The 22,899-nt window shown below is 38.4% G+C and overlaps 2 protein-coding genes across 4 annotated transcripts in view; both read left to right on the top strand.

Moving 5' to 3' along the window:
- NFU1 (NFU1 iron-sulfur cluster scaffold) overlaps positions 1 to 18,350 on the top strand; it is a 28,988-nt gene extending 10,638 nt beyond the window's left edge. For 2 of the 3 annotated variants that reach the window (XM_061432867.1, XM_061432865.1), the window contains 5 exons: positions 1,506 to 1,572; positions 3,206 to 3,320; positions 7,937 to 7,997; positions 12,665 to 12,839; positions 18,187 to 18,350. In XM_061432867.1, the coding sequence (XP_061288851.1) occupies positions 1,506 to 1,572; positions 3,206 to 3,320; positions 7,937 to 7,997; positions 12,665 to 12,839; positions 18,187 to 18,231 (463 nt within the window). In that variant the 3' untranslated portion in view covers positions 18,232 to 18,350. The remainder of the gene's footprint in view (positions 1 to 1,505; positions 1,573 to 3,205; positions 3,321 to 7,936; positions 7,998 to 12,664; positions 12,840 to 18,186) is intronic. The other variant, XM_061432866.1, reaches the window with a different exon arrangement.
- An 822-nt stretch (positions 18,351 to 19,172) lies between these two features.
- The window catches only part of GFPT1 (glutamine--fructose-6-phosphate transaminase 1), a 75,912-nt gene continuing 72,185 nt past the window's right edge, over positions 19,173 to 22,899 (top strand). The window contains exon 1 of the mRNA XM_061432862.1: positions 19,173 to 21,373. The gene's annotated coding sequence lies outside the window, so the exon portion shown is untranslated. The remainder of the gene's footprint in view (positions 21,374 to 22,899) is intronic.

The following is a 22,899-nucleotide window of genomic DNA, read 5'->3' as shown; positions in this document are numbered from 1 at the left end:
ACAAAGAAAAGGAAAACTGTGACCTTCCTTGGAGTATGTCAGCTTTTATTCCTAAAGTTGGGGGAAAAGGATACTGCTCTAGTGTCTGCTAGATGTGGTACATGTATCAGTGACTGGGAGGGAGGCCGTATTTCAAAATCCTTTGAAGGGTTTTTCAAATTATAATCTGCCCCTCTTTCTCTTAAAAATTAGCTTTACTGAAATATAATTTACGTACAATAAAAATCACGGAATTTCCAGTGTACAATTTATTGGGTTTTGCTAAGTATATACAATTGTGTATCCACCAAAAAAATACAAATATAAAACATTTTTATCACAGCAAAAGATCCCTCATTTCCCTTTGTTTTCAGTCTCCTCTTGCTTTACCTCCCTGGTAACTTTTTTTTATGGCAATGACTTAATTTTTAAAATTTTATTAAAAAATGTTTTTTCTAGGAGGGAGGGGATATATGTATACTTACAGCTGATTCATACTGTTTTATATCAGAAACTACAACTTTGTAAAACACTTATCCAATTAAAAAAAGATAAAACCAAATAAAAAATGATCAATTAATCCAATAACAATGTTTTTTCTAGCTTCTGTGAGATGTAATTGTTATAAAACATTGTATAAGTTTAAGGTATACAGTGTGAAGATTTGATACACATACACATTGTGAAATGATTACCACAGAAAGGATAGTTAATACATCTCTCACACTGGTAACTGTTGATCTTCTTACCCTATTGTTAAATTGCTGACTTCTGTCCAACTCTTTGCAACCTCATGGTTGCAGCACACCAGCCCTCCCCGTGCCTCAGTTATCTCCTGGAGTTTGCCCATGTTCACATCCATTGAATCAGTGATGCTACCTAACCGTCTACTCCCGTTTTGCCTTTTCTAGAGTTTCATATAAATGGAACCATGTAGTCTTTTGTGTTTGGCTTCTTTGATTTAGTATGATGATTTTGAGAGTCATCCTTGTTCTTGTAGGGATCTGTAGTTCATTTCTCTTTACTGCCAAGTAATACTGTTGATACAAAGTTTGTGTGTGCTCGGTTACTCAGTCCTGTCCACTCTTTGCCGCCCTTTGGACTATAACCCTAGGCCAGACTGTCCTTGGGATTTCACAGGCAAGAATATTGGAGTGCCACTGGAGTGCCATTTTGTCCTCCAGGGGATTTTCCCACGTCTCCTGCGTCTCTTGCATTGCAAGTGGATTCTTTACTGCTGAGACACTGGGGAAGATCTGATGTACTGTATAGTTATTCCCAATCTGTTTTGTCATTCCCCAGGGCTTCCCCAGTGGCTCAGAGGTAAAGAATCTACCTGCAATGCGGGAGAATGGGTTAAATTCTTGGGTTGGGAAGATCCCCTGAAGAAGAAAATGACAAGCCACTCCAGTATTCTTGCCTGAGAAATCCCATGGACAGAGGAACCTGGCGGGCTGCAGTCCATGGGGCTGCAAAAGTATCAGATGCAACTGAGTTATTATCTCTCAGTTTTTATTTTTTCACAGGCAGTTATTTAGGATTGAGGGGGTAAAAAGTGTCTTTTTTGGACCAGATTTCATCACTGTCACAAAGGTAAGCAGAGTATTATATAAAACAAGATGTGATGTACTTCTGCTTTTTTCTGAGTCCAATGCTGCTGTCCAGAATATCCATTCTTAATGTGTTTTACACATGCTGTTATTAAAAATCTCAAGTTTACTTCTCATATTTCTCAAGATAATTATTTAATAGAATTCACAAGTTGAAATTAACTTCTAGATCTCTTGTTTTTCAAGAAAGAAAAACATAAGCTTCAGAGAGTTAAATGCAGTGTCCAAGACTCAACCTTGGCAGGACTAAAATTTAGGCTTCCAAGTATTGTTTTTACTAATTCTTAGCTTACACTGATAGACTACAAAAAGAAGTAAATAAATTATCAAATATATATATGTTAATATATATATCAAATATATATATATATGACCAACAGAATGCTTGAATATTTGTCTTCTTTCACAGTGAGCATTTATAAAATGGCGCCTGGCACATTTTTGTGTCAGCCTGCCATCCCTCAATGAGACTTTAGAGCTTCACAGATGAGAGCAGTGGGCTGTGTACTTCTGTAACACTTGGATAATCTCTTAATGTCAAAAAATCAAACTAAATATGCTATACCCATCCAATATCTGAGATCATATTTGGTACAAAAGACTTTCATTTTTAAGTGTACTAGATTAATGAGAAATGAATTACTTAAATTTAAACTGCATATTCTTTTAAATCTATAATTGATATATATGTGCTGAACTTAATCTCTTGTCCAGTTTTGCATCAAAATCAAAAGTATTCAATGAACTCCTCTTAAGCAGTTTGGAAGGATTACACTTACTGATTTACTTATTTTTATTTCTTACTTTACTGGGTCTTCGTTGGTTGTGTGGGCTTTCGCTAGTCGCGGCGAGCGGCGGCCACTCTTCTTGTGGTTTGTGGGCTTCAGTAGTTGCAGTACATGAGTTCAGTAGTTACGGCTCGTGGACTCTAGAGCACAGGCTCAGTAGTTTGTGGCCCATGGGTTTAGTTGCTGCAAGGCATATGGAATCTTCCTGGACCAGGGTCGAACCAATGTTGCCTGCACTGTCAGGCAGATTTCTATCCACTGCACATCAGGGAAGGCTATGGATTGTTTCTTAAGGATACCAATCTTGTTGACAGTCCACAAGTGCTCTAGCATAGTAGCCATAGATGAGACATGTTATAGTTTGGGTTCAACAGTTATGTCTTTGATGCTCTTAAGTAATATACATAGGTTGAATTTTTTAAATAGTCATAGGATATCCTGTATAGTTCATGAAGCAGTTATATCCTATTTTATTAAAAGAATGGGAAGTCTGTTTATTATCCACTCTAAAAATAGAATCCAACTCTTTTTACTTTATGAAAAAGTATCATTTAGTCATTTTGATATCCCCTCTACGGAGCATGTACACACACCACACTTAATACAGGTTTGATGAATGATTGAATGGGATATGTTCTAAGATTGTATCTTCTAAAAGTCATTATAAGCTAGCTCCTCAATAGTAACTGACGTATTTTCTAGAAATGAATGCTATTGCATGTTATAGAATATAAATAGGGAAAGAGTCCTAAAAGATTCACATTATTGTTTTGTATTTTGTCTTTGCTCTTGGATGAAAATGTAATGTTTTCCTTCAAATATTTACAGGAGAATGAAGAATTAGACTGGAATTTATTGAAACCAGATATCTATGCCACAATTATGGATTTCTTTGCATCTGGCTTACCTTTAGTTACTGAAGAAACACCTTCAGGAGAAGCAGGTAATATGTTGGGAATTAATATTTAGCTTTTTTAAAAAATTGTTCTGGTTTCTTCACATTTGTCTTGATTTCTGAAAGCATGGGAAACAGATTTTTGTCATTATACTTTATTGAGCACTGGAACCAATTCCAGAGGGGATAAAACCTCATGTATACTAGTTTTACCCATCATTTTATAAAATGTGTGTTTACATGGAATATATTATAAAAAACTAAAACTTTCAACTATAAAAATTTCAAACTACTATTATTTGTTATAATATTTATAATATTATAGTATAGTATAATATAATATTTTATTGTTTTCAAAATAATATAATGCTCACCAGCTTGCCCTTCTCTCAGATTTAACAGAAGTTTAACTTTCTGCCTTAATTACTTTAGAATAATTTCTAAACACACTATTAAAGATAATAACGACCCCAGTTTTCTTGCCTGGAGAATCCCATGGACAGAGGAGCCTGGGGGGTTGCAGTCCATGGTGCTGCAAAGAGTCGAACACGACTGAGTGACTAAGCATGCACGTGTGCACATATGTCTACACACACACACACAAACATTTGTATAATCACCTTTAAATGGTACAGTTTAACTTCTAGATATATACTCTAAATGAGTCTGATAAATGTACACAAGACAACATGTGGAAGCATATTTCAATATGTTCATTGAAATATTTTAAAAATATATTAGCAGTTAAAAGGAGTGAACTTGATTAGGAGATACCAATGTGAAAAGAAATGCAAAAAAGCAAAATGGCTGTCTGGGGAGGCCTTACAAATAGCTGTGAAAAGAAGAGAAGCGAAAAGCAAAGGAGAAAAGGAAAGATATAAACATCTGAATGCAGAGTTCCAAAGAATAGCAAGAAGAGATAAGAAAGCCTTCTTCAGCAATCAATGCAAAGAAATAGAGGAAAACAACAGAATGGGAAAGACTAGGGATCTAGTCTTCAAGAAAATCAGAGATACCAAAGGAACATTTCATGCAAAGATGAGCTCAATAAAGGACAGAAATGGTATGGACCTAACAGAAGCAGAAGATATTAAGAAGAGATGGCAAGAATACACAGAAGAACTGTACAAAAAAGATCTTCACGACCCAGATAATCACGATGGTGTGATCACTGACCTAGAGCCAGACATCCTGGAATGTGAAGTCAAGTGGGCCTTAGAAAGCATCACTACAAACAAAGCTAGTGGAGGTGATGGAATTCCAGTTGAGCTATTCCAAATCCTGAAAGATGATGCTGTGAAAGTGCTGCACTCAATATGCCAGCAAATTTGGAAAACTCAGCTTGGCCACAGGACTGGAAAAGGTCAGTTTTCATTCCAATCCCAAAGAAAGGCAATGCCAAAGAATGCTCAAACGACTGCACAATTGCACTCATCTCACACGCTAGTAAAGTAATGCTCAAAATTCTCCAAGTCAGGCTTCAGCAATATGTGAACCGTGAACTTCCTGATGTTCAAGCTGGTTTTAGAAAAGGCAGAGGAACAAGAGATCAAATTGCCAACATCCGCTGGATCATAGAAAAAACAAGAGAGTTCCAGAAAAACATCTATTTCTGCTTTATTGACTATGCCAAAGCCTTTGACTGTGTGGATCACAATAAACTGTGGAAAATTCTGAAAGAGATGGGAATATCAGACCACCTGATCTGCCTCTTGAGAAATTTGTATGCAGGTCAGGAAGCAACAGTTAGAACTGGACATGGAACAACAGACTGGTTCCAAATAGGAAAAGGAGTTCGTCAAGGCTGTATATTGTCACCCTGTTTATTTAACTTATATGAAGAGTACATCATGAGAAACGCTGGACTGGAAGAAACACGTACTGGAATCAAGATTGCCGGGAGAAATATCAATAACCTCAGATATGCAGATGACACCACCCTTATGGCAGAAAGTGAAGAGGAGCTCAAAAGCCTCTTGATGAAAGTGAAAGTGGAGAGTGAAAAAGTTGGCTTAAAGCTCAACATTCAGAAAATGAAGATCATGGCATCCGGTCCCATCACTTCATGGGAAATAGATGGGGAAACAGTGGAAACAGTGTCAGACTTTATTTTTTTCGGCTCCAAAATCACTGCAGATGGTGATTGCAGCCATGAAATTAAAAGACGCTTACTCCTTGGAAGGAAAGTTATGACCAACCTAGATAGCATATTCAAAAGCAGAGACATTACTTTGCCAACAAAGATTCGTCTAGTCAAGGCTATGGTTTTTCCTGTGGTCATGTATGGATGTGAGAGTTGGACTGTGAAGAAGGCTGAGCACCGAAGAATTGATGCTTTTGAACTGTGGTGTTGGAGAAGACTCTTGAGAGTCCCTTGGACTGCAAGGAGATCCAACCAGTCCATTCTGAAGGAGATCAGCCCTGGGATTTCTTTGGAAGGAATGATGCTAAAGCTGAAACTCCAGTACTTTGGCCACCTCATGCGAAGAGCTGACTCATTGGAAAAGACTCTGATGCTGGGAGGGATTGGGGGCAGGAGGAGAAGGGGATGACAGAGGATGAGATGGCTGGATGGCATCACCGACTTGATGGACATGAGTTTGGGTGAACTCCTGGAGTTGGTGATGGACAGGGAGGCCTGGCGTGCTGCGATTCATGGGGTCGCAAAGAGTTGGACACTACTGAGCGACTGATCTGCTCTGATGTGATCTGATGTGAAAAGATATAAAAAATATTAAGTGGTAAAAGGAGACTGAAGTGTTTATTTACAGATTCTTAACAAATATACCATTTATGCAGATTTTAAATAATACATGAAATAGTTACATATATTCTTGATAGGTATATATGTAAAACTGATATATCATTTTGAGAGCCTTTGACTACCTCTGCCAAAATGTAAAAATACACAAGGCTGTCGACCCAACACTAGAAATTTACCTCATAGATATATTTGCAAAAGTGCACTGATGAATACTTTACACAAACACATCAGTAGCAGGATTGTTAGAAATAGCAGCAAACTGGAAACAAATGATTTAAAAACTAGCCAAAAGAAGACAAATTCATATAAAAATCACTATGCATTTATTTTGAAAATTGAGCCACATCTTTATATGCTGATACAGAAAAACCTTTTAGGTCTATATTAAATAGAAAAAGGAGAAGGCAATGGCACCCCACTCCAGTACTCTTGCCTGGAAAATCCCGTGGACAGAGGAGCCTGGTGGGCTGCAGTCCATGGGGTCGAGAAGAGTCAGGCACGACTGAGCGACTTCACTTTCACTTTTCACTTTCATGCATTTGAGAAGGAAATGGCAACCCACTCCAGTGTTCTTGCCTGGAGAATCCCAGGGACAGGGGAGCCTGGTGAGCTGCCGTCTGTGGGGTCGCACAGAGTCGGACACGACTGAAGTGACTTAGCAGCAGCAGCAGCAAATAGAAAAAAGCAAGATACATAACAGTGAATGTAAATATAGACATGTAAATGTAAACATGTACTAGAAGGAGGGTATATACTAAACTAATGATAGCAGTTGCCTATAGAAGTGATGATGGCAAAAGGAACTTAGGTTTGCTGATGTAAGAGAATTTTAACTTAATTGTATTCTGTTTATTTAAAAAAATCAAAGTTGATATAATTTAATATTAATATGTTGGTATTTATATTGTTGCCAGAATCCTAGTGTCTGTCGCAATGTAATTTGAATTAGCTGTATTTTTAGTTTTCCCAATGATAAAAGAGATTTTTTTCCAAATAAATGTAAAACCCATAAAGATAGACATATGTGAAGATCTATATATAACCTTACAAAGTAAAAAGGAAAACAAAAATGGACTTTGCTGGTGGTCCAGTGGTTAAGAATCAGCCTGCCAATGCAGGGGATGTAGATTTGATCACCGGACTGGGAAGATTCCACATGTCTCGGATCAGCTAAGCCCCTGCACCACAGCTGCTGAGCCCATGCACGCTAAAGGCTGTGCTCCAAAACAGAGAAGCCACCGCAGTGAGAAACTCATGCAGCACAACTGGATAGTAGCGCCTGCTCCCTGCAGCCAGAGAAAGCCCGTGTGCAGCAATGAAGACCCAGTGTAGCTAAAAATAAAAAATTAAATAAATTTTCTAGAAAAGAAAAAAATGAAAAAAATGAGGTTTTTGTTCAGATTTGTAGAACATTTTAGAATTTCCATAAGGCTTATATCTGTACTTAGTATGATTGTCATCATGAAAACCACTAAATTGAGGGGTTAAAAATTTAACTTAAAAAGTAGTTAAAAAAGACTTAAAAAGTGCCTTTTTGTCTCAAAGTTTTCATCAGGATCCAGGCAATGTCTTTTCTTTGCTCCTTTTCAATCCTTGAGAAGGATAAAAGTTTACAAATATATTGACCAAAAAATTAAAACCCTAACATCATTAGTAGATCATGTTATTTTCGTATATTCACAGTTATCACCATGTTGATCAGTGCGCCTTAGTTTTTCTTCAGAGAATCAAATGAATGATCCTTCCATTTTCCCCCTATCACTTATTTCACTATACCAAGTTGCATGTTCTATGCTTTTTTTAATGAGACATTAAGTTAAAGTCACTTTATTTTAATATTTGTACTTGCATGGATATAAAATTTCTTTTGTTGATATGTTTTATTTGTAATTGTTTCTAGGATCTGAAGATGATGATGAAGTTGTGGCAATGATTAAGGAATTGTTAGATACTAGAATACGGTATGTGTTCGTCTTTCTACCTGAGATCAGATACACTACAGTGTAGCAATAAATTTTTGGTTGTCTCTGAGGTTGTAGTAGAGTTCCAAAACAAGTATAAGTTAATGTAAACAAAATAGGTAACCACAGAAATTGAATTCTAAAGTCTGCAGTTTCTTTACCATCTGAGCCACCAGGAAAGGTCCCTCCAAAATGTATAACACTCTGTCTAAATATAGTCAGTAATTTATGTAATTTATCTTTCATGGTCACTGTTTGGATTTGATATTATTATAATACCAAATTTCTTAGAAAGAAGAAAATGACTTAACAGTGTTTGGGAGAACTGTGAGGAGAGGAGTACCTCTTTTCAGGCTGCTGCCCCACTTTTGCTTATAGTAAACCAATGGTCCTGCTGAGAGTTCCAAAAAAATCTAGGTAAAATACACAAAAAGTTTGTTGTTGGACAGTATGATATAGCTGCCAAAGCAAATAAGATTCTGTAGAGAGGGGAAGCACACTGAAGCTTCTCTTGGGGTATTTACTCATTCTTGGTGTGAGGTTAGAGTATGAGAAGGTGGGCAAAGAGCAGCCATTGAGAAACAGAGAAACTGTGTTAACTTTCAGCAAATTTGTTGAGATTTGGAAGAATGAAGCTTTGACTTTAAGGAGCAAGACCCCAGAGGAAAGAAAAATGTAAGCCTCAGCACTCAGAGCTTCTCCCCACAAGGCACTTAGTTGTTTTTAGCTGTGAAAGGAAAGAGACTAAGTGAAACAAAAGACAGTTGAAAACCTGAGCAGAGTTTTGGCAGTTTTATGGTGCTGGGAGTGATAAAACTTGGAGTTTAGTATCTGTCAAGGAGGGTGGGGCCTCAAAGAACATCCAGGCTCTTAGTTGGGTTCTCTAGAGGACTATACCGTTGAAAGAGAGAAGCCAGAGGTAGACCAAGCCTTGTGAAACTATAGGCCAGTATTGAATGAACTTAATTCCACAGAGGGTTAAGCTGGTGCCACAAGATAGGATGAACCCTTTCTAGTATAATATAATCCCAAGTCACTTTAGTTCTTCATATTCGTTGTCCATCATTTCTTGCCCCCCAAATTACTAGGCATAGAATTTGGAAACTGAACCAACAGAAAATAAAACAAATCCATTGATAACCTAGATGTGAGAGTTATCAGACATGATCTTTAAAATGATTGTGAATAAAACGTTAGAGAAAACAGAAAGTCAGATGAATTTCATCAGAAGACTGGAATCTATAAGAAAAAGTAATTCTGAAACTAAAATATACAATAGCTAAACTTAAGAACTCATTAGGTTAGTTGAATGTCACACTGGATTCTGTTGGAGAGAAGATTAATGTACTGGAATATTTTAATAGGGCAGTAGGAAATATCCAGCTAAAGCACAGAAAAGAGAATGGAAAATACAGCCAAAAAAAAAATGATAGACATAGAATATGTGACCAAAAAAAGTCTCACAATATCCTGTAGACTTTTTAATATATGTAGAATTTAAATATGGGACAAAAATATAACGTGCTAAGTATAAGAGTAAGTGTTCTTCATTCTTGGCATATCTGGGAATTAATAGCAGTATAATGTATTTTGCTGAGCTGTGTGTGCTCAGTTGGGTCCAACTCTTTGAGACCCCATGGACTGTAGCCTGCCAGGCTCCTCTGTCCATGGGATTTTCCTGGCAAAGAATACTGAATTGGGTTGCCATTTCCTTCTCCAGTGGATCATCCCAACCCAGGATCAAACTCACATCTTCTGCGTTGGCAGGCGAATTTTTTACCACTGAGCCACCTGGGAAGTCTGCACTAATCTGTATTCAGTTCAGTTCAGTTCAGTCGCTCAGTCGTGTCCGACTCTTTGTGACCCCATGAATTGCAGCACGGCAGGCCTCCCTGTCCATCACCAACTCCCGGAGTTCACCGAAACCCCTGTCCATCGAGTTGGTGATGCCATCCAGCCATCTCATCCTCTGTTGTCCCCTTCTCCTCCTTCCCTCAATCCCTCCCAGCATCAGAGTCTTTTCCAATGAGTCACCTCTTCGCATGAGGTGGCCAAAGTATTGGAGTTTGTATATAGGTTAATTAACAAGAAATAAAATTGTCAGATTGCCTGTTGAAAAAAGCTATATACTGCCTATAAGGACAGTACCTTAACTATAACTTAACTATAAGGACAAAGAAAGGTTGAGTAGAAAGATGGAGAAATATATAGCATGCAAAGAATGGATAAGAGAAAGCTGGTATAGTTGTACAGATATCAGACAAAATATACTTTATAGCTAAAGACATTACTAGCAATAAAGAGAAATCTTTCATAATAATAAAACGGTAATTTCTGTGAGGAATATACACTAATTTTAAACATATGCATCTAATAAGAGCTTCAGAATAGGTGAAGAATATTTGACAGAACTAAAATGAGAAATAGATAATCCACAATTAACAGTGGAAGACCAACACATCTCTCTTAGAACAAGTAGAGCAAACACATACAATGATGAGTAAAAATACGAACGTTTTATACATGTGATTAACAAACCTGACTAAATTGTCACACATGAAACATTACACCCAACAATAACAAAGTGCTTATTTTTTTTCAAGTGTACATGGAAGATTTACTAAACGGGACTATATTCTAAATCATAAAGCAAGCTTGAACAAATTTTCTGGATTGAAATCATTGAAAATATTATTTTCTATAGTTAGATTAAGCTAGATGTCAATTACCAAAAGGTATCTACATAATCTATATATATTTGGAAACTAAACAGTGCTCTTCAAAAACACCAATGGTCAACAAAGAAATCGCAAAGGAAATTTAAAATAGAGTTTTTGCATGACCTTTGGATAGGCAAAATTTTTTTTTTGCAAGACATAAGAAAACTTAAGAGAAAGACATATAAAGTAGACTATAATAAAAATAAGACTTCTTCGTCAAAAGATATCACTTACCATGAAGAAGCAAAGCACAGATTAGAAGACATTGATAATATGTATGTCAGAATATATTTAAAATCTCTTACATAATGTTAAGAAAAAGACAATCAAATAGAGACTGGAGCAGTCTCTTCACAAAAGCACTGGAGTAACAATTCATGAAAAACAATAACCAAATGACAGTAAACATGAAAAAGTACTCAACCTCATTATAGATATTCAGATTAAAACTGTAATGAAATATCACTGCATATCCACTGGAATGATTAAAATTATTAAAACTGACAACACCAATTGTTGGCAAGTTTGTGGGGCAACAGGAACTCTCGTGTACTGCTGGTGGGAATATAAGTTTAAATAACTTTGGGAAACTGTTTGGCAGTAGCTACTAAATCTGGACATAAGCCTATTCTTGGTGAGCAGTTTCACTCTTGGGTACATTCTTAGTTGTAGTTTATTAGTATGCCATATGGAGAAGGCAATGGCAACCCACTCCAATACTCTTGTCTGGAATATCCCATGGATGGAGGAACCTGGTAGGCTGCAGTCCATGGGGTTGCTAGGAGTGGGGCATGACTGAGTGACTTCACTTTCACTTTTCACTTTCATGCACTGGAGAAGGAGATGGCAACCCACTCCAGTGTTCTTGCCTGGAGAATCCCAGGGATGGGGGAGCCTGGTGGGCTGCCGTCTCTGAGGTCGCACAGAGTCGGACACAACTGAAGTGACTTAGCAGAAGCAGCAGTATGCCATAGGATATTTGAAAAAATCTCCATAGCTGTGCCATTTGTAAAAGCCAAAAGCTGGTATTAACCCAGATGTCCATCAGCAATAGAATGAGTCCTTCTCTGGTGGTCCAGTGGCTAAGCTTCATACTCCCAATGCAGGGGGCCCAGGTTCAATCCCCAGTCAGGGAACTAGATCCTACATGCTACAGCTAAGATCCAGAGCAGCCAAAGAGATAAATAAGTAAAAACTAGATATTAAAAAAAGAATAGATAAATTCTGGCATATTCACTTAATGGAATACTCTGCAGCAGTGAGATTGAATGAACTATTACTATATGCCACAATGTAGATGAGTCTTGCAAAGAGAAAAAGAAGCCAGATTAAAAAAGTTAATACTTTGTGCTTTCTAAATGAAATTTATGTTTATAAACTATAAAGTTAAAAAGCAGGCAGAATTTGTCAGTGGTGATAGCAGTTGGAATAATGGCTACCTTTGGTTGGGAGGAGTGGTAAAAAGGAAGAATAGGGGGGACTTTGGGGTTCCAGTGTTCTGTTTCTTGGTCTAGAACATATATATGTTCAGTTTGTTAAAATATACTTAATTGATCTTACATGATTTATGCATTTTTTTGAATTATTTATATTTCAATGAAAAGTTTTAACTGGAAAAAAAAAAAGCCAGCACATGTCAGTCTCCCTCCATTTACTTAAAAGAAGTGAATGAGTATATCTTAGGTAATCAGTATAATTATTAGGAAATTTGAAATCTTAAATGATAAATAAGATTAAAATGCAATAAGCAGATAAAGTTCTTGTATGAATGAATTGGCATTTTATCTGAAAGTTACAAATGAGACTAGCTACTAACTGTTGTTATTCTTGTTTATAAGAGTGGCTCTAACTTTGTGAATTTATTAATATAAAATCTAAGCTCTGTGTTGTATTTTTTCAATAAAAACATATTATTTTAAATATATCACAAATATTCTGTGTCTACAGGCCAACTGTGCAGGAAGATGGAGGAGATGTAATCTATAAAGGCTTTGAAGATGGCATCGTACAGCTGAAACTCCAAGGTTCTTGTACCAGCTGCCCCAGTTCAATCATTACTCTGAAAAATGGAATTCAGAACATGCTGCAGTTTTATATTCCAGAAGTAGAAGGCGTAGAACAGGTATGCCAATATTGTATGACAGTTTAGATTTAATATTAAAATGAAGTTTTTGGAAAGAAAAGAAATTCATGACGTGACATTTTCTTCAACTGCTATATCATTGTGTTACCATTATTATCAGGCTCCTTCTGTGAGAATTATCTTTATGTTAATAATTCCCTGCTGTGTGCTCAGCAGTTTTCCAAATATTACATGGTTTATTTTCTAACAACACGGTTTGTTAAAATTAAATAAGTCACTTTCATTTTGTACTTGGGAAACAGAGGGCATATTGCTGTTCTGGCTGTAGAAAAATTATGAAAGGGAAACATCATGGAATTTTATAGATGACATTTATCAGTCTTTAGTGGAAGAGCTCTACTACTTCATATTTTTTTAATTAATTGATTAATATTTGGTTGCACTGAGTCTTTGTTGCTGTGTGTGGGGTTTCTCTAGTTGAAATGAGCAAGGGCTACTCTTCATTTTGGTGCACAGGCTTCTCATTGCGGTGGCTTCTCATGTCGCAAAGCGTGGGCTCTTGGGCATGCAGACTGCAGTAGTTGGGGCTCATAGGCTCCAGAGCACAGGCTCTGTAGTTGTGGCGGACAGATTTAGTTGCTTCACAGCATGTGGGATCCTCCCGGACCAGGGACTGAACCTGGATCCCCTGCATTGGCAGGTGGATTCTCATCCACTGTACCATGAGGGGAGCCCCTCCACTACTTCACATTTAAATACTTCTTGTTCTTAAACATGCAGGCAAGAAGCCCTTCAAAGAATCATACTTTGTTGTACAAAGTACAGTTACAGATAGAGTTTTAGAGCTTTATTTATAGCCTGATGTCGACATTTTTTTCCTGCCCAAAGATATCTAAGGAATATAGTATAAGTATTTTTCTCAGCAGTAATAGTGACCTTCACTGCTGTTATTCTCAACCAAGAGGCAAGGCTTTCTGGAGAGCCATTATCAAGGAAGGAAAGAGAATATGGAAATTAAAAATTTGAAAAAAAAATGCTTCAGGTAATTCTGTGCTTTTAAGGAGAAGGCATCATCTCTCAGTTCCTGTGAGACTCACTCTTTTCTGGGCAGTACTTAAACCTGTCCCTGTGGTACAACACATGCCATCTCCTCTTTGAAGTTCTTATTAGTTCTTCAGTTGGAGTTAAGCCCTTCTTTGGTGCAAAGCTTCTGTGTGTCTGTTTCAGCTTTCTGGTAATGGATAATTCCTTGAGAGATTTATAATCGTACCTAGGTCTCTGTGTTCTTCTGTAACAGCCTTGTGTGTTGTACATGTTTACCTAGTTTTCGTTAAATATTTAGAAACATTATTCCAAATTTAGGAATATTTTGCCTAAAATAGAAGTTGATTGACAAAATTTTTTTGATTGGATGTTGCTGAGATTGCATATAAAAATATCAGTTCCTTGAAAGTAAATATCCATTTTTTATTCAGTGCAAAAGAAACTATGAGGGAATTGATTGTCTCAGATCAGAACCAGATTCATCTAGATTTAAAAAAAATTAATTTTGGCCCCATTATCCTCTGTATGCCTTTTTAAAAAAATAGCTAACATTTTGCTAGATTGACAAAGGAAGGTTTTTATTCACTTGTCCAGGGTTGGGTGATGAATTGGCAGTAGGATTATAAACCTGAGTTGGTTTTAATTACAGTAGGTGTGGCTAAGAAAAAAAATAGTCTTAGGTTTATATAACCCTTTTCTTTTCCAGAGGAGTTGGTTTTTATTATCTGAGTAATATATTAACTCATGAAAAGATACTAATCCTTTTATTTTTTCCTTCGAGTATTCATTAGTATTTTTCCGTAACTTAACTTGAAATGAAAATCTTCATATTTTTCTAAGGTTTAAAATGAACTTTTATCTGAGTAAGACCAACGTGATTAGTTGCTAGTATATTTTCTAGCAACTATAAAGGTATAGTCTCTTTACCATTTTTAGGGATTCATTTTTCTAATACATATTTTTGCAATAGCAATTTGGTATATTTCCCTAGGACTATGCTTAAGGAAATAAGATGCTTTTGAAATAAAAACAAAAGAAGTCAATTCTGTATATTAGTCATAGAGCTAGGAAATACCAGTTCATCATGATGGTCCTCTATGTCCACCTGAGACTCTGCTTTTGGAAACCTCCTTTGGAACAAGGAACACAGACCAATGTTTTAATTAACTTGCTGCCCAATATGCTACTGGAGATCAGTGGAGAAATAACTCCAGAAAGAATGAAGGGATGGAGTTAAAGCAAAAACAAGACTCAGTTGTGGATGGGACTGGTGAAGAAGCAAGGTCTGATGCTGTAAAGAGCAATATTGCATAGGAACCTGGAATGTTAGGTCCATGAATCCAGGCAAATTGGAAGTGGTCAAACAGGAGATGGCAAGAGTGAATATCGACATTCTAAGAATCAGCGAACTAAGATGGACTGGAATGGGTGAATTTAACTCAGATGACCATATCTACTACTGTAGGCAGGAATCCCTTAGAAGAAATGAAGTAGCCATCATAGTCAACAAAAGAGTCCAAAATTCAGTACTTGGATGCAATCTCAAAAATGATAGAATGATTTCTGTTTGTTTACAAGGCAAACCATTCAATATCATGGTAATCCAAGTCTATGCCTTGACCAGTAACACTGAAGAAGCTGAAGTTGAATGGTTTTATGAAGACCTACAAGACCTTTTAGAACTAACACCTAAAAAAGATGTCCTTTTCATTATAGGGGACTGGAATGCAAAAGTAGGAAGTCAAGAAATACCTGGAGTAGCAGGCAAATTTGGCCTTGGAGTACAGAATGAAGCAGGGCAAAGGCTAATAGAGTTTTGACAAGAGAATGCACAGGTCATAGCAAACGCCCTCTTCCAACAACACAAGGGAAGACTTTTTACATGGACATCACCAGATGGTCAACACCGAAATCAGATAGATTATATTATTTGCAGGCAAAGATGGAGAAGCCCTATACAGTCAGCAAAAACAAGACCAGGAGCTGACTGTGGCTCAGATCATGAACTCCTTATTGCCAAATTCAGACTTAAAGAAGGTGGGGAAAACCACTAGACCATTCAGGTATGACCTAAATCAAATTCCTTATGACTATACAGTGGAAGTGAGAAATAGATTTAAGGGACTAGATCTGATAGACAGAGTGCCTGACCAACTATGGACTGAGGTTCCTGACATTGTACAGGAGACAAGAATCAAGACCATCCCCAAGAAAAAGAAATACAAAAAGCAAAATGGCTGTCTGAGGAGGCCTTACAAATAGCTGTGAGAAGAGAAGTGAAAAGCAAAGGAGAAAAGGAAAGATATACCCATTTGAATGCAGAGTTCCAAAGAATAGCAAGAAGAGATAAGAAAGCCTTCCTCAGTGATCAATGCAAAGAAATAGAGGAAAAAAACAGAATGGGAAAGACTAAAGATCTCTTCAAGAAAGTTAGAGATACCAAGGGAACATTTCATGCAAAGATGGGTTCAGTAAAGGACAGAAATGGTATGGACCTAACAGAAGCAGAAGATATTAAGAATAGGTGGCAAGAATACACAGAAGACCTATACAAAAAAGATCTTCCCGACCCAGATAATCACGATGGTGTGATCACTCACACTCACCTAGAGCCAGACATCCTGGAATGTGAAGTCAAGTGGGCCTTAGGAAGCATCACTACAAACAAAGCTAGTGGAGGTGATGGAATTCCAGTTGAGCTATTGCAAATCCTAAAAGATGGTGCTGTGAAAGTGTTGCACTCAATCTGCCAGCAAATTTGGAAAACTCGGCAGTGGCCACAGGACTGGAAAAGGTCAGTTTTCATTCCAATCCCAAAGAAAGGCAATGCCAAAGAATGCTCAAACTACCACACAACTGCACTCATCTCACACGCTAGTAAAGTAATGCTCATAATTCTCCAAGCCAGGCTTCAGCAGTATGTGAACCATGAACTTCGAGATGTTCAAGCTGGTTTTAGAAAAGGCAGAGGAACCAGAGATCAAATTGCGAACATCCGCTGGATCATCAAAAAAGCAAGAGAGTTCCAGAAAAACATCAATTTCTGCTTTATTGACTATGCCAACACCTTTGACTGTGTGGATCACAATAAACTGTGGAAAATTCTGAAGGAGATGGGAATACCAGACTACCTGACCTGCCTCTTGAGAAATCTGTGTGCAGGTCAGGAAGCAACAGTTAGAACTGGACATGGAACAACAGACTGGTTCCAAATAGGAAAAGGAGTACGTCAAGGCTATATATTGTCACCCTGCTTATTTAACTTCTATGCAGAGTACATCATGAGAAACGCTGGGCTGGAAGAAGCGCAAGCTGGAATCAAGATTGCCGGGAGAAATATCAATAACCTCAGATATGCAGGTGAAACCACCCTTATGGCAGAAAGTAAAGAAGAAGCAAAGAGCCTCTTGATGAAAGTGAAAGAGGAGAGTGAAAAAGTTGACTTAAAGCTCAACATTCAGAAAACTAAGATCATGGCATCCAGTCCCATCACTTCATGGCAAGTAGATGGAGAAACAGTGGAAACAGTGGCTGACTTTATTTTGGGGGGCTGCAAAATCCCTGCAGATGGTGATTTCAGCCATAAAATTAAAAGACGCTTATTCCTTGGAAGAAAAGTTATGACCCGCCTAGATAGCATATTAAAAAGCAGAGGCATTAGTTTGTCTGCAAAGGTCCATCTAGTCAAGGCATTGGTTTTCCAGTGGTCATGTATGGATGTGAGAGTTGGACCATAAAGAAAGCTGAGTGTCAAAGAATTGATGCTTTTGAACTGTGGTGTTGGAGAAGACTCTTGAGAGTCCCTTGGACTGCAAGGAGATCCAACCAGTCCATCCTAAAGGAGATCAGTCCTGGGTATTCATTGGAAGGACTGATGTTGAAGCTGAAACTCCGGTACTTTGGCCACCTGATGCGAAGAGCTGACTCATTTAAAAAGACCCTGATGGTGGGAAAACTTGAGGGCGGGAGGAGAAGGGGACGACAGAGGATGAGATGGGTGGATGGCATCACCGACTCAATGAACATGCGTTTGGGTAGATTCCAACAGTTGGTGATGGACAAGGAGGCCTGGTGTACTGCGGTTCATGGGGTTGGAAAGAGTCAACACGACTGAGCAACTGAACTGAACTGAACCGAATATTCAGTTTGCTTTTATGTTGCTAGAATATCAGATTTTTATGTAAACCTTGTGCTTTGGGGCTGTTGATAGATTTATTCTTACTGGATTGGTATGTACTGTTGCAGAGTATTTTAGGTAAGCAAGTAATATTAAAATCATGAAAATAGCAATTTCTACTCCTTAATTCTGTATTTTTGTTTGTTTGTTTGTTGTTTGTTTTAGGTTATGGACGATGAATCAGATGAAAAAGAAGCAAACTCACCTTAAACTCATTTGAGTTTTCTGTGGGCCCTGCAGTTGGACTTGTTGATAATATGTACTAAGCTTTTATTATTAATCTGCTAAGCAACTTGAGGATTAATAAAATATGTCCTTTCTTCAGAGAATGATATATAAATATTGCATGTTTGCTTTACCTCATATGAGTTATTTATAACATCCTGAATCATCTTCTGTACACGTGGATTTTGTCCAGGGATATTTTTATTTTTGTTCTTCATTTCTCATGGTTCCTTCTTTGCATAATGTGTGAAGCAGTTTAAAATACATTCCCTACCCCCAATCTGAGTTATTTACTCTTTAAATACAGAAGTAAATAGGGAGAATCTTAAGATATTCTAAAATGGCTTCACTTTTTATGAGATGTTTTAGACTATTTTTACTGAACTTTTACCTTGTTAAACACTAAACAATTTTAGTTTTAAAATGGTATCTGGTGACTTCCCTGGTGGTCCAGTGATTAAGAATCCACCTTGCAACGTAGGGGATGCAGTTGGATACCTGATCAGGGAACTAAGACCCCACGTGCCACAGAGCACTTGAGCCTGCATGCCACAGTGAAAGATCCCAAGTCCTGCAACCAAGACCCGATACAGCCAAATAAATAAAATATTTTTTAAAAATGGTATCTCGCTAGTAGCTCCCAACGTAGTATCATGTAACTTCCCACTGAAAGACCAAAAAAAAAAAAAAAGGATCACAATGCTGAAAACTGATAAAGAACTAAGTCCTAGAATGTGGACAAAATTTCTATTGATTACAAGACAGCAGGCTGAATTGAGAAAAACTGCCTTAGTGTGCCATGCCAGAAAATTCGACAGTTATCTTTCTATTAACATAATGCAAAGAGCCAACTCATTGGAAAAGATCCTGATGCTGGGAAAGATTGAAGGCAAAAGGAGAAGGGGGCAGCAGAGGATGAGATGGTTAGACAGCATCACCAACTCAATGGACATGAATTTGAGCAAACTCCAGGAGATAGTGAAGGACAGGGAAGCCTGGCTTGCTGCAGTCCATGGGGTTGCGATGATTCAGACACAAGTTAGCAACTGAACAAGAACAACTTTCTACCCCATAGGGGTAACTTTTCTCAGATGACCCAAATAGCAAATTACACGTCTCTCTTATTTTTGATGGGGTTTCCCTGGTGGCTCTGATGGTAAAGAATCTGCCTGCAATGAGGGAGACCTGGGTTTATTCCTCAGTTGGGAAGATGCCCTGGAGAAGGGAACAGCTACCCACTCCAGTTATTCTTGCCTGGAGAATTCCATGGACAGAGGAGCCTGGCAGGCTATAGTCCATGGGGTCACAGAGGCAGACAGGACTGAGTGACTTTCACTTTCACCTTCTTATTTTTCTATAGGAATTCAGAGACAGCAGTTCATAGACAGTATCAGGAAAGGAAACATAAGTACGTTGGATCTTTGGAACTTTCTTCCCCAAAAGTGTGGAGATTAACATAGGGATGGAAACAAAAAGAACTCCAGCATTTGTGAGTGGTGGAAAGAGAAGTTTTTATTTTTGTTCTTTTGGTTCATAGAACCGGGCATTGCGGTTGGAGAATTTGTTTCCTGAGCCATTATAGCGGAGAAGGCAATGACACCCCACTCCAGTACTCTTGCTGGAAAATCCCATGGATGGAGAAGCCTGGTAGACTGCAGTCCATGTGGTCACTAGGAGTCGGACACGACTGTGTAACTTTCAAGTAGACAACCTGAGTGACTTCACTTTCACTTTTCACTTTCATGCATTTGGAGAAGGAAATGGCAAGCCACTCCAGTGTTCTTGCCTGGAGAATCCCAGGGACGTGGGAGCCTGGTGGGCTGCCGTCTCTGGAGTCACACAGAGTCGGACACGACTGAAGTGACTTAGCAGCAGCAGCAGCCATTATAGATGAATTTAGGTTAGACTTTGGGAATTACTTTGTAAGCTAGGCACAGTAACCTGCCCTTTAGCTGAAGCTACAGGAAATTGAAATTGTGGAGGAGATGCAGTTAATCAGTCTTGGGTCTGGCCACAAAATAAGTGGCTGAGTGGGGGTGGGAGATTCAGTTACTGGAATATAGGAACTCACAGAACTGAGAGGCCAAGTTATTGGAAAGATTCTCTACAAAACAGAGCAGCCATGAGGGACAAGGAGGAAAGGTGGAGAACGTTCTCAGCACACAAAATGTTGTAATCAGAATCTGGAAGCTGTGAGATGTATTTGGGAACTGCAGGAAGCTAAGTAGGACTTGAGTGTGAAGTGGAAGGATAGGCCTTAGCTGGAATGGGGCAGAGGCAGGCAGTGCTTTGTGCAGACAGCACTGTAGAAGTTCTTGGCTGCCTACCCTTCTTTCAGCCAGAGAGTTTACGCTGAGGCTTTCTTCTGACTGAGAGGTCTTCTCAGTTACCATTTGCTTGCCCTGTGCCCAGGGAAGATAGGTCTCAGCTCAGTCCCAGGGGATAAATTATGACTAGTCTAACTCAGTACATCTTAACTCCTTTTTTCTTTGCCAGTCATTAGTCTAAGTATGGACACAGTCATGTCCGACTCTTTGTGACCCCATGGACTATGCAATTTATGGAATTCTCCAGGCCAGAATACTGGAGTGGGTAGCCAGTCCCTTCTCCAGGGGGTCTTCCCAACCCAGGGATAGAACTCAGGTCTCTCTCATTGCAGGTGGATTCTTTACCAGCTGAGCCACCAGAGAAGCCTCTTAAGTATGGATACATGACCCAGCTCTGCCTGTGAACTGAAAGAGAAAGTCTATTAGAAAGTTCTGGAAAGATTGTCTTCCTTGATTGAGAGAGAAGGAAGTTTATATGTAAAGAAGGCTCTTTGCTTCTCCATTCCATTCCTCCCTGCTAGGTACACTGTAATATGAAGACTTGATGTCCAAGGCTCTGACAGTCAGCTTGTGATCATGAAAAGCCAGTTTGCTAACAATGGCAAAGAAGAAGCGGAAAAAAAAAGGAGATCTGGATATTTGAGGACTCTATTGACCTTTGAGCTAGTCCAGGAACCACCCATTTTCAGAGTATCATGTGAGATAAAAGGTTTTCTTGTTAAAGCTGCTGTTATCAATTACTCTCTCATTTGAAGCTGGTTGCCTTCTAACAAAGAACCTGGTAAATCATGGAGAACTTTGTAAGTAATTTTACTGCTTAATTATTTGTGGTAGACAGTGCCTAATGTTTGGAGAAGGCAATGGCAAGCCACTCCAGTACTCTTGCCTAGAAAATCCCATGGATGGAGGAGCCTGGTAGGCTGCAGTCCATGGGGTTGCTACAAGTCGGACGCGACTGAACGACTTCACTTTCACTTTTCACTTTCACACAATGGAGAAGGCAATGGCAACCCACTCCAGTGTTCTTGCCTGGAGAATCCCAGGGATGGCAGAGCCTGGTGGGCTGCCGTCTATGGGGTCTCACGGAGTCAGACACGACTGAAGCGACTTAGCAGCAGCAGCAGCAGTGCCTAATGTTGATCCTAAAATGACAACAAATTTACATTTTTAACTGAGCCACTTTTTCAAATATTTTTTCAATCAAATATTAATTTAGGTTTAGATTAATCAGGTGATAGTTTTTCATTTTGAATATTTAAGTTATATTTAATTTCCTCCTCCCGGACAGCCACAAAGAAAGTAATCATTAGTTAGTTGTTTTTCACTAAAACAAAAAAATTAACCCCTCAAAATGTATAAAATTTTTGTTACATGAAATATTCTTGAAGGCACTTTATGGGATATTTTAATATGTATTTGAGACAGAGATTATTGGCCAAAAGTAAAGAGAGCACCTGGAGGATTTTTTACTAAACAAAATTAGGGTGTAGCCTATCATGGAAGGAGTAATTTCCCCCTCCACCTCTCTTGAGTTCTTATGAGTGGACACATAATTAAATTGATACAAGATAGATTAGCTGGAGAAAAAGAAAAAAATTTAATTCTTATAGATGTCTCATAGCAATTCGACCTAAGAAGTGGCCAAAGCAGTTGGCTTTTATATTTCCAGACAAAGTTGAGAGGAATTGACAGAACAAAGAAATGTAAGTTTGGGTGCTTAATTAGTAGGACTTCCCAGGTGGCTCAGTGTAAAGAATTTGCCTGCCAATGCAGGAGAGGCAGGAAACTGGATTCAGTCCTTGAGTTGGGAAGATTCCCTGGAGGAGGAAATGGCAACTCACCCCAGTATCCTTGCCTGTAAAATCCCACAGACAAAGGAGCCTGGCAGGGTTGCATTGAGCCAGACGTGACTGAGCACACAGGCTCAATTAGTAAGGAAGAAGTTTGGACTTGGGTGGGTAGTAAGGTAGAAAGGAAGTGACGAGGTTTGTTTAGATAACCTCCTGGTCTGAATTCCCTATCTCTACTGATAAGGATGTCTTCCTACCTCCCAGTACAGGAAGGGTACCTGTCACATGGAAGATTTATTTCCTGCTTTCAGGGAGACGAGAGGGTCAGTGAGTCCCTCTTGTAATGGCTATTTCTTAAGTAACTTGAATTCAAAATAATATGTCTTTGAGGCATATTTTGGGGTGCCTGCCTTGAGCCCCAACAAACCCTAAACAGAATAATGAGCAAAGTATATAAAAGTAGTAAACTTTCATTGTACATTCACTGTGTGACACTGTTGTAAGCACCTTATATTTATGAAGTCATTTAATCTTAT

Source organism: Bos javanicus, chromosome 11, assembly GCF_032452875.1.
Source record: "Bos javanicus breed banteng chromosome 11, ARS-OSU_banteng_1.0, whole genome shotgun sequence".
NCBI classification, from domain to species: Eukaryota; Metazoa; Chordata; class Mammalia; order Artiodactyla; family Bovidae; genus Bos; species Bos javanicus.
The sequence above is the reverse complement of the archived record's forward strand: the minus strand, read 5'-3'. Positions and strand labels throughout refer to the sequence as shown.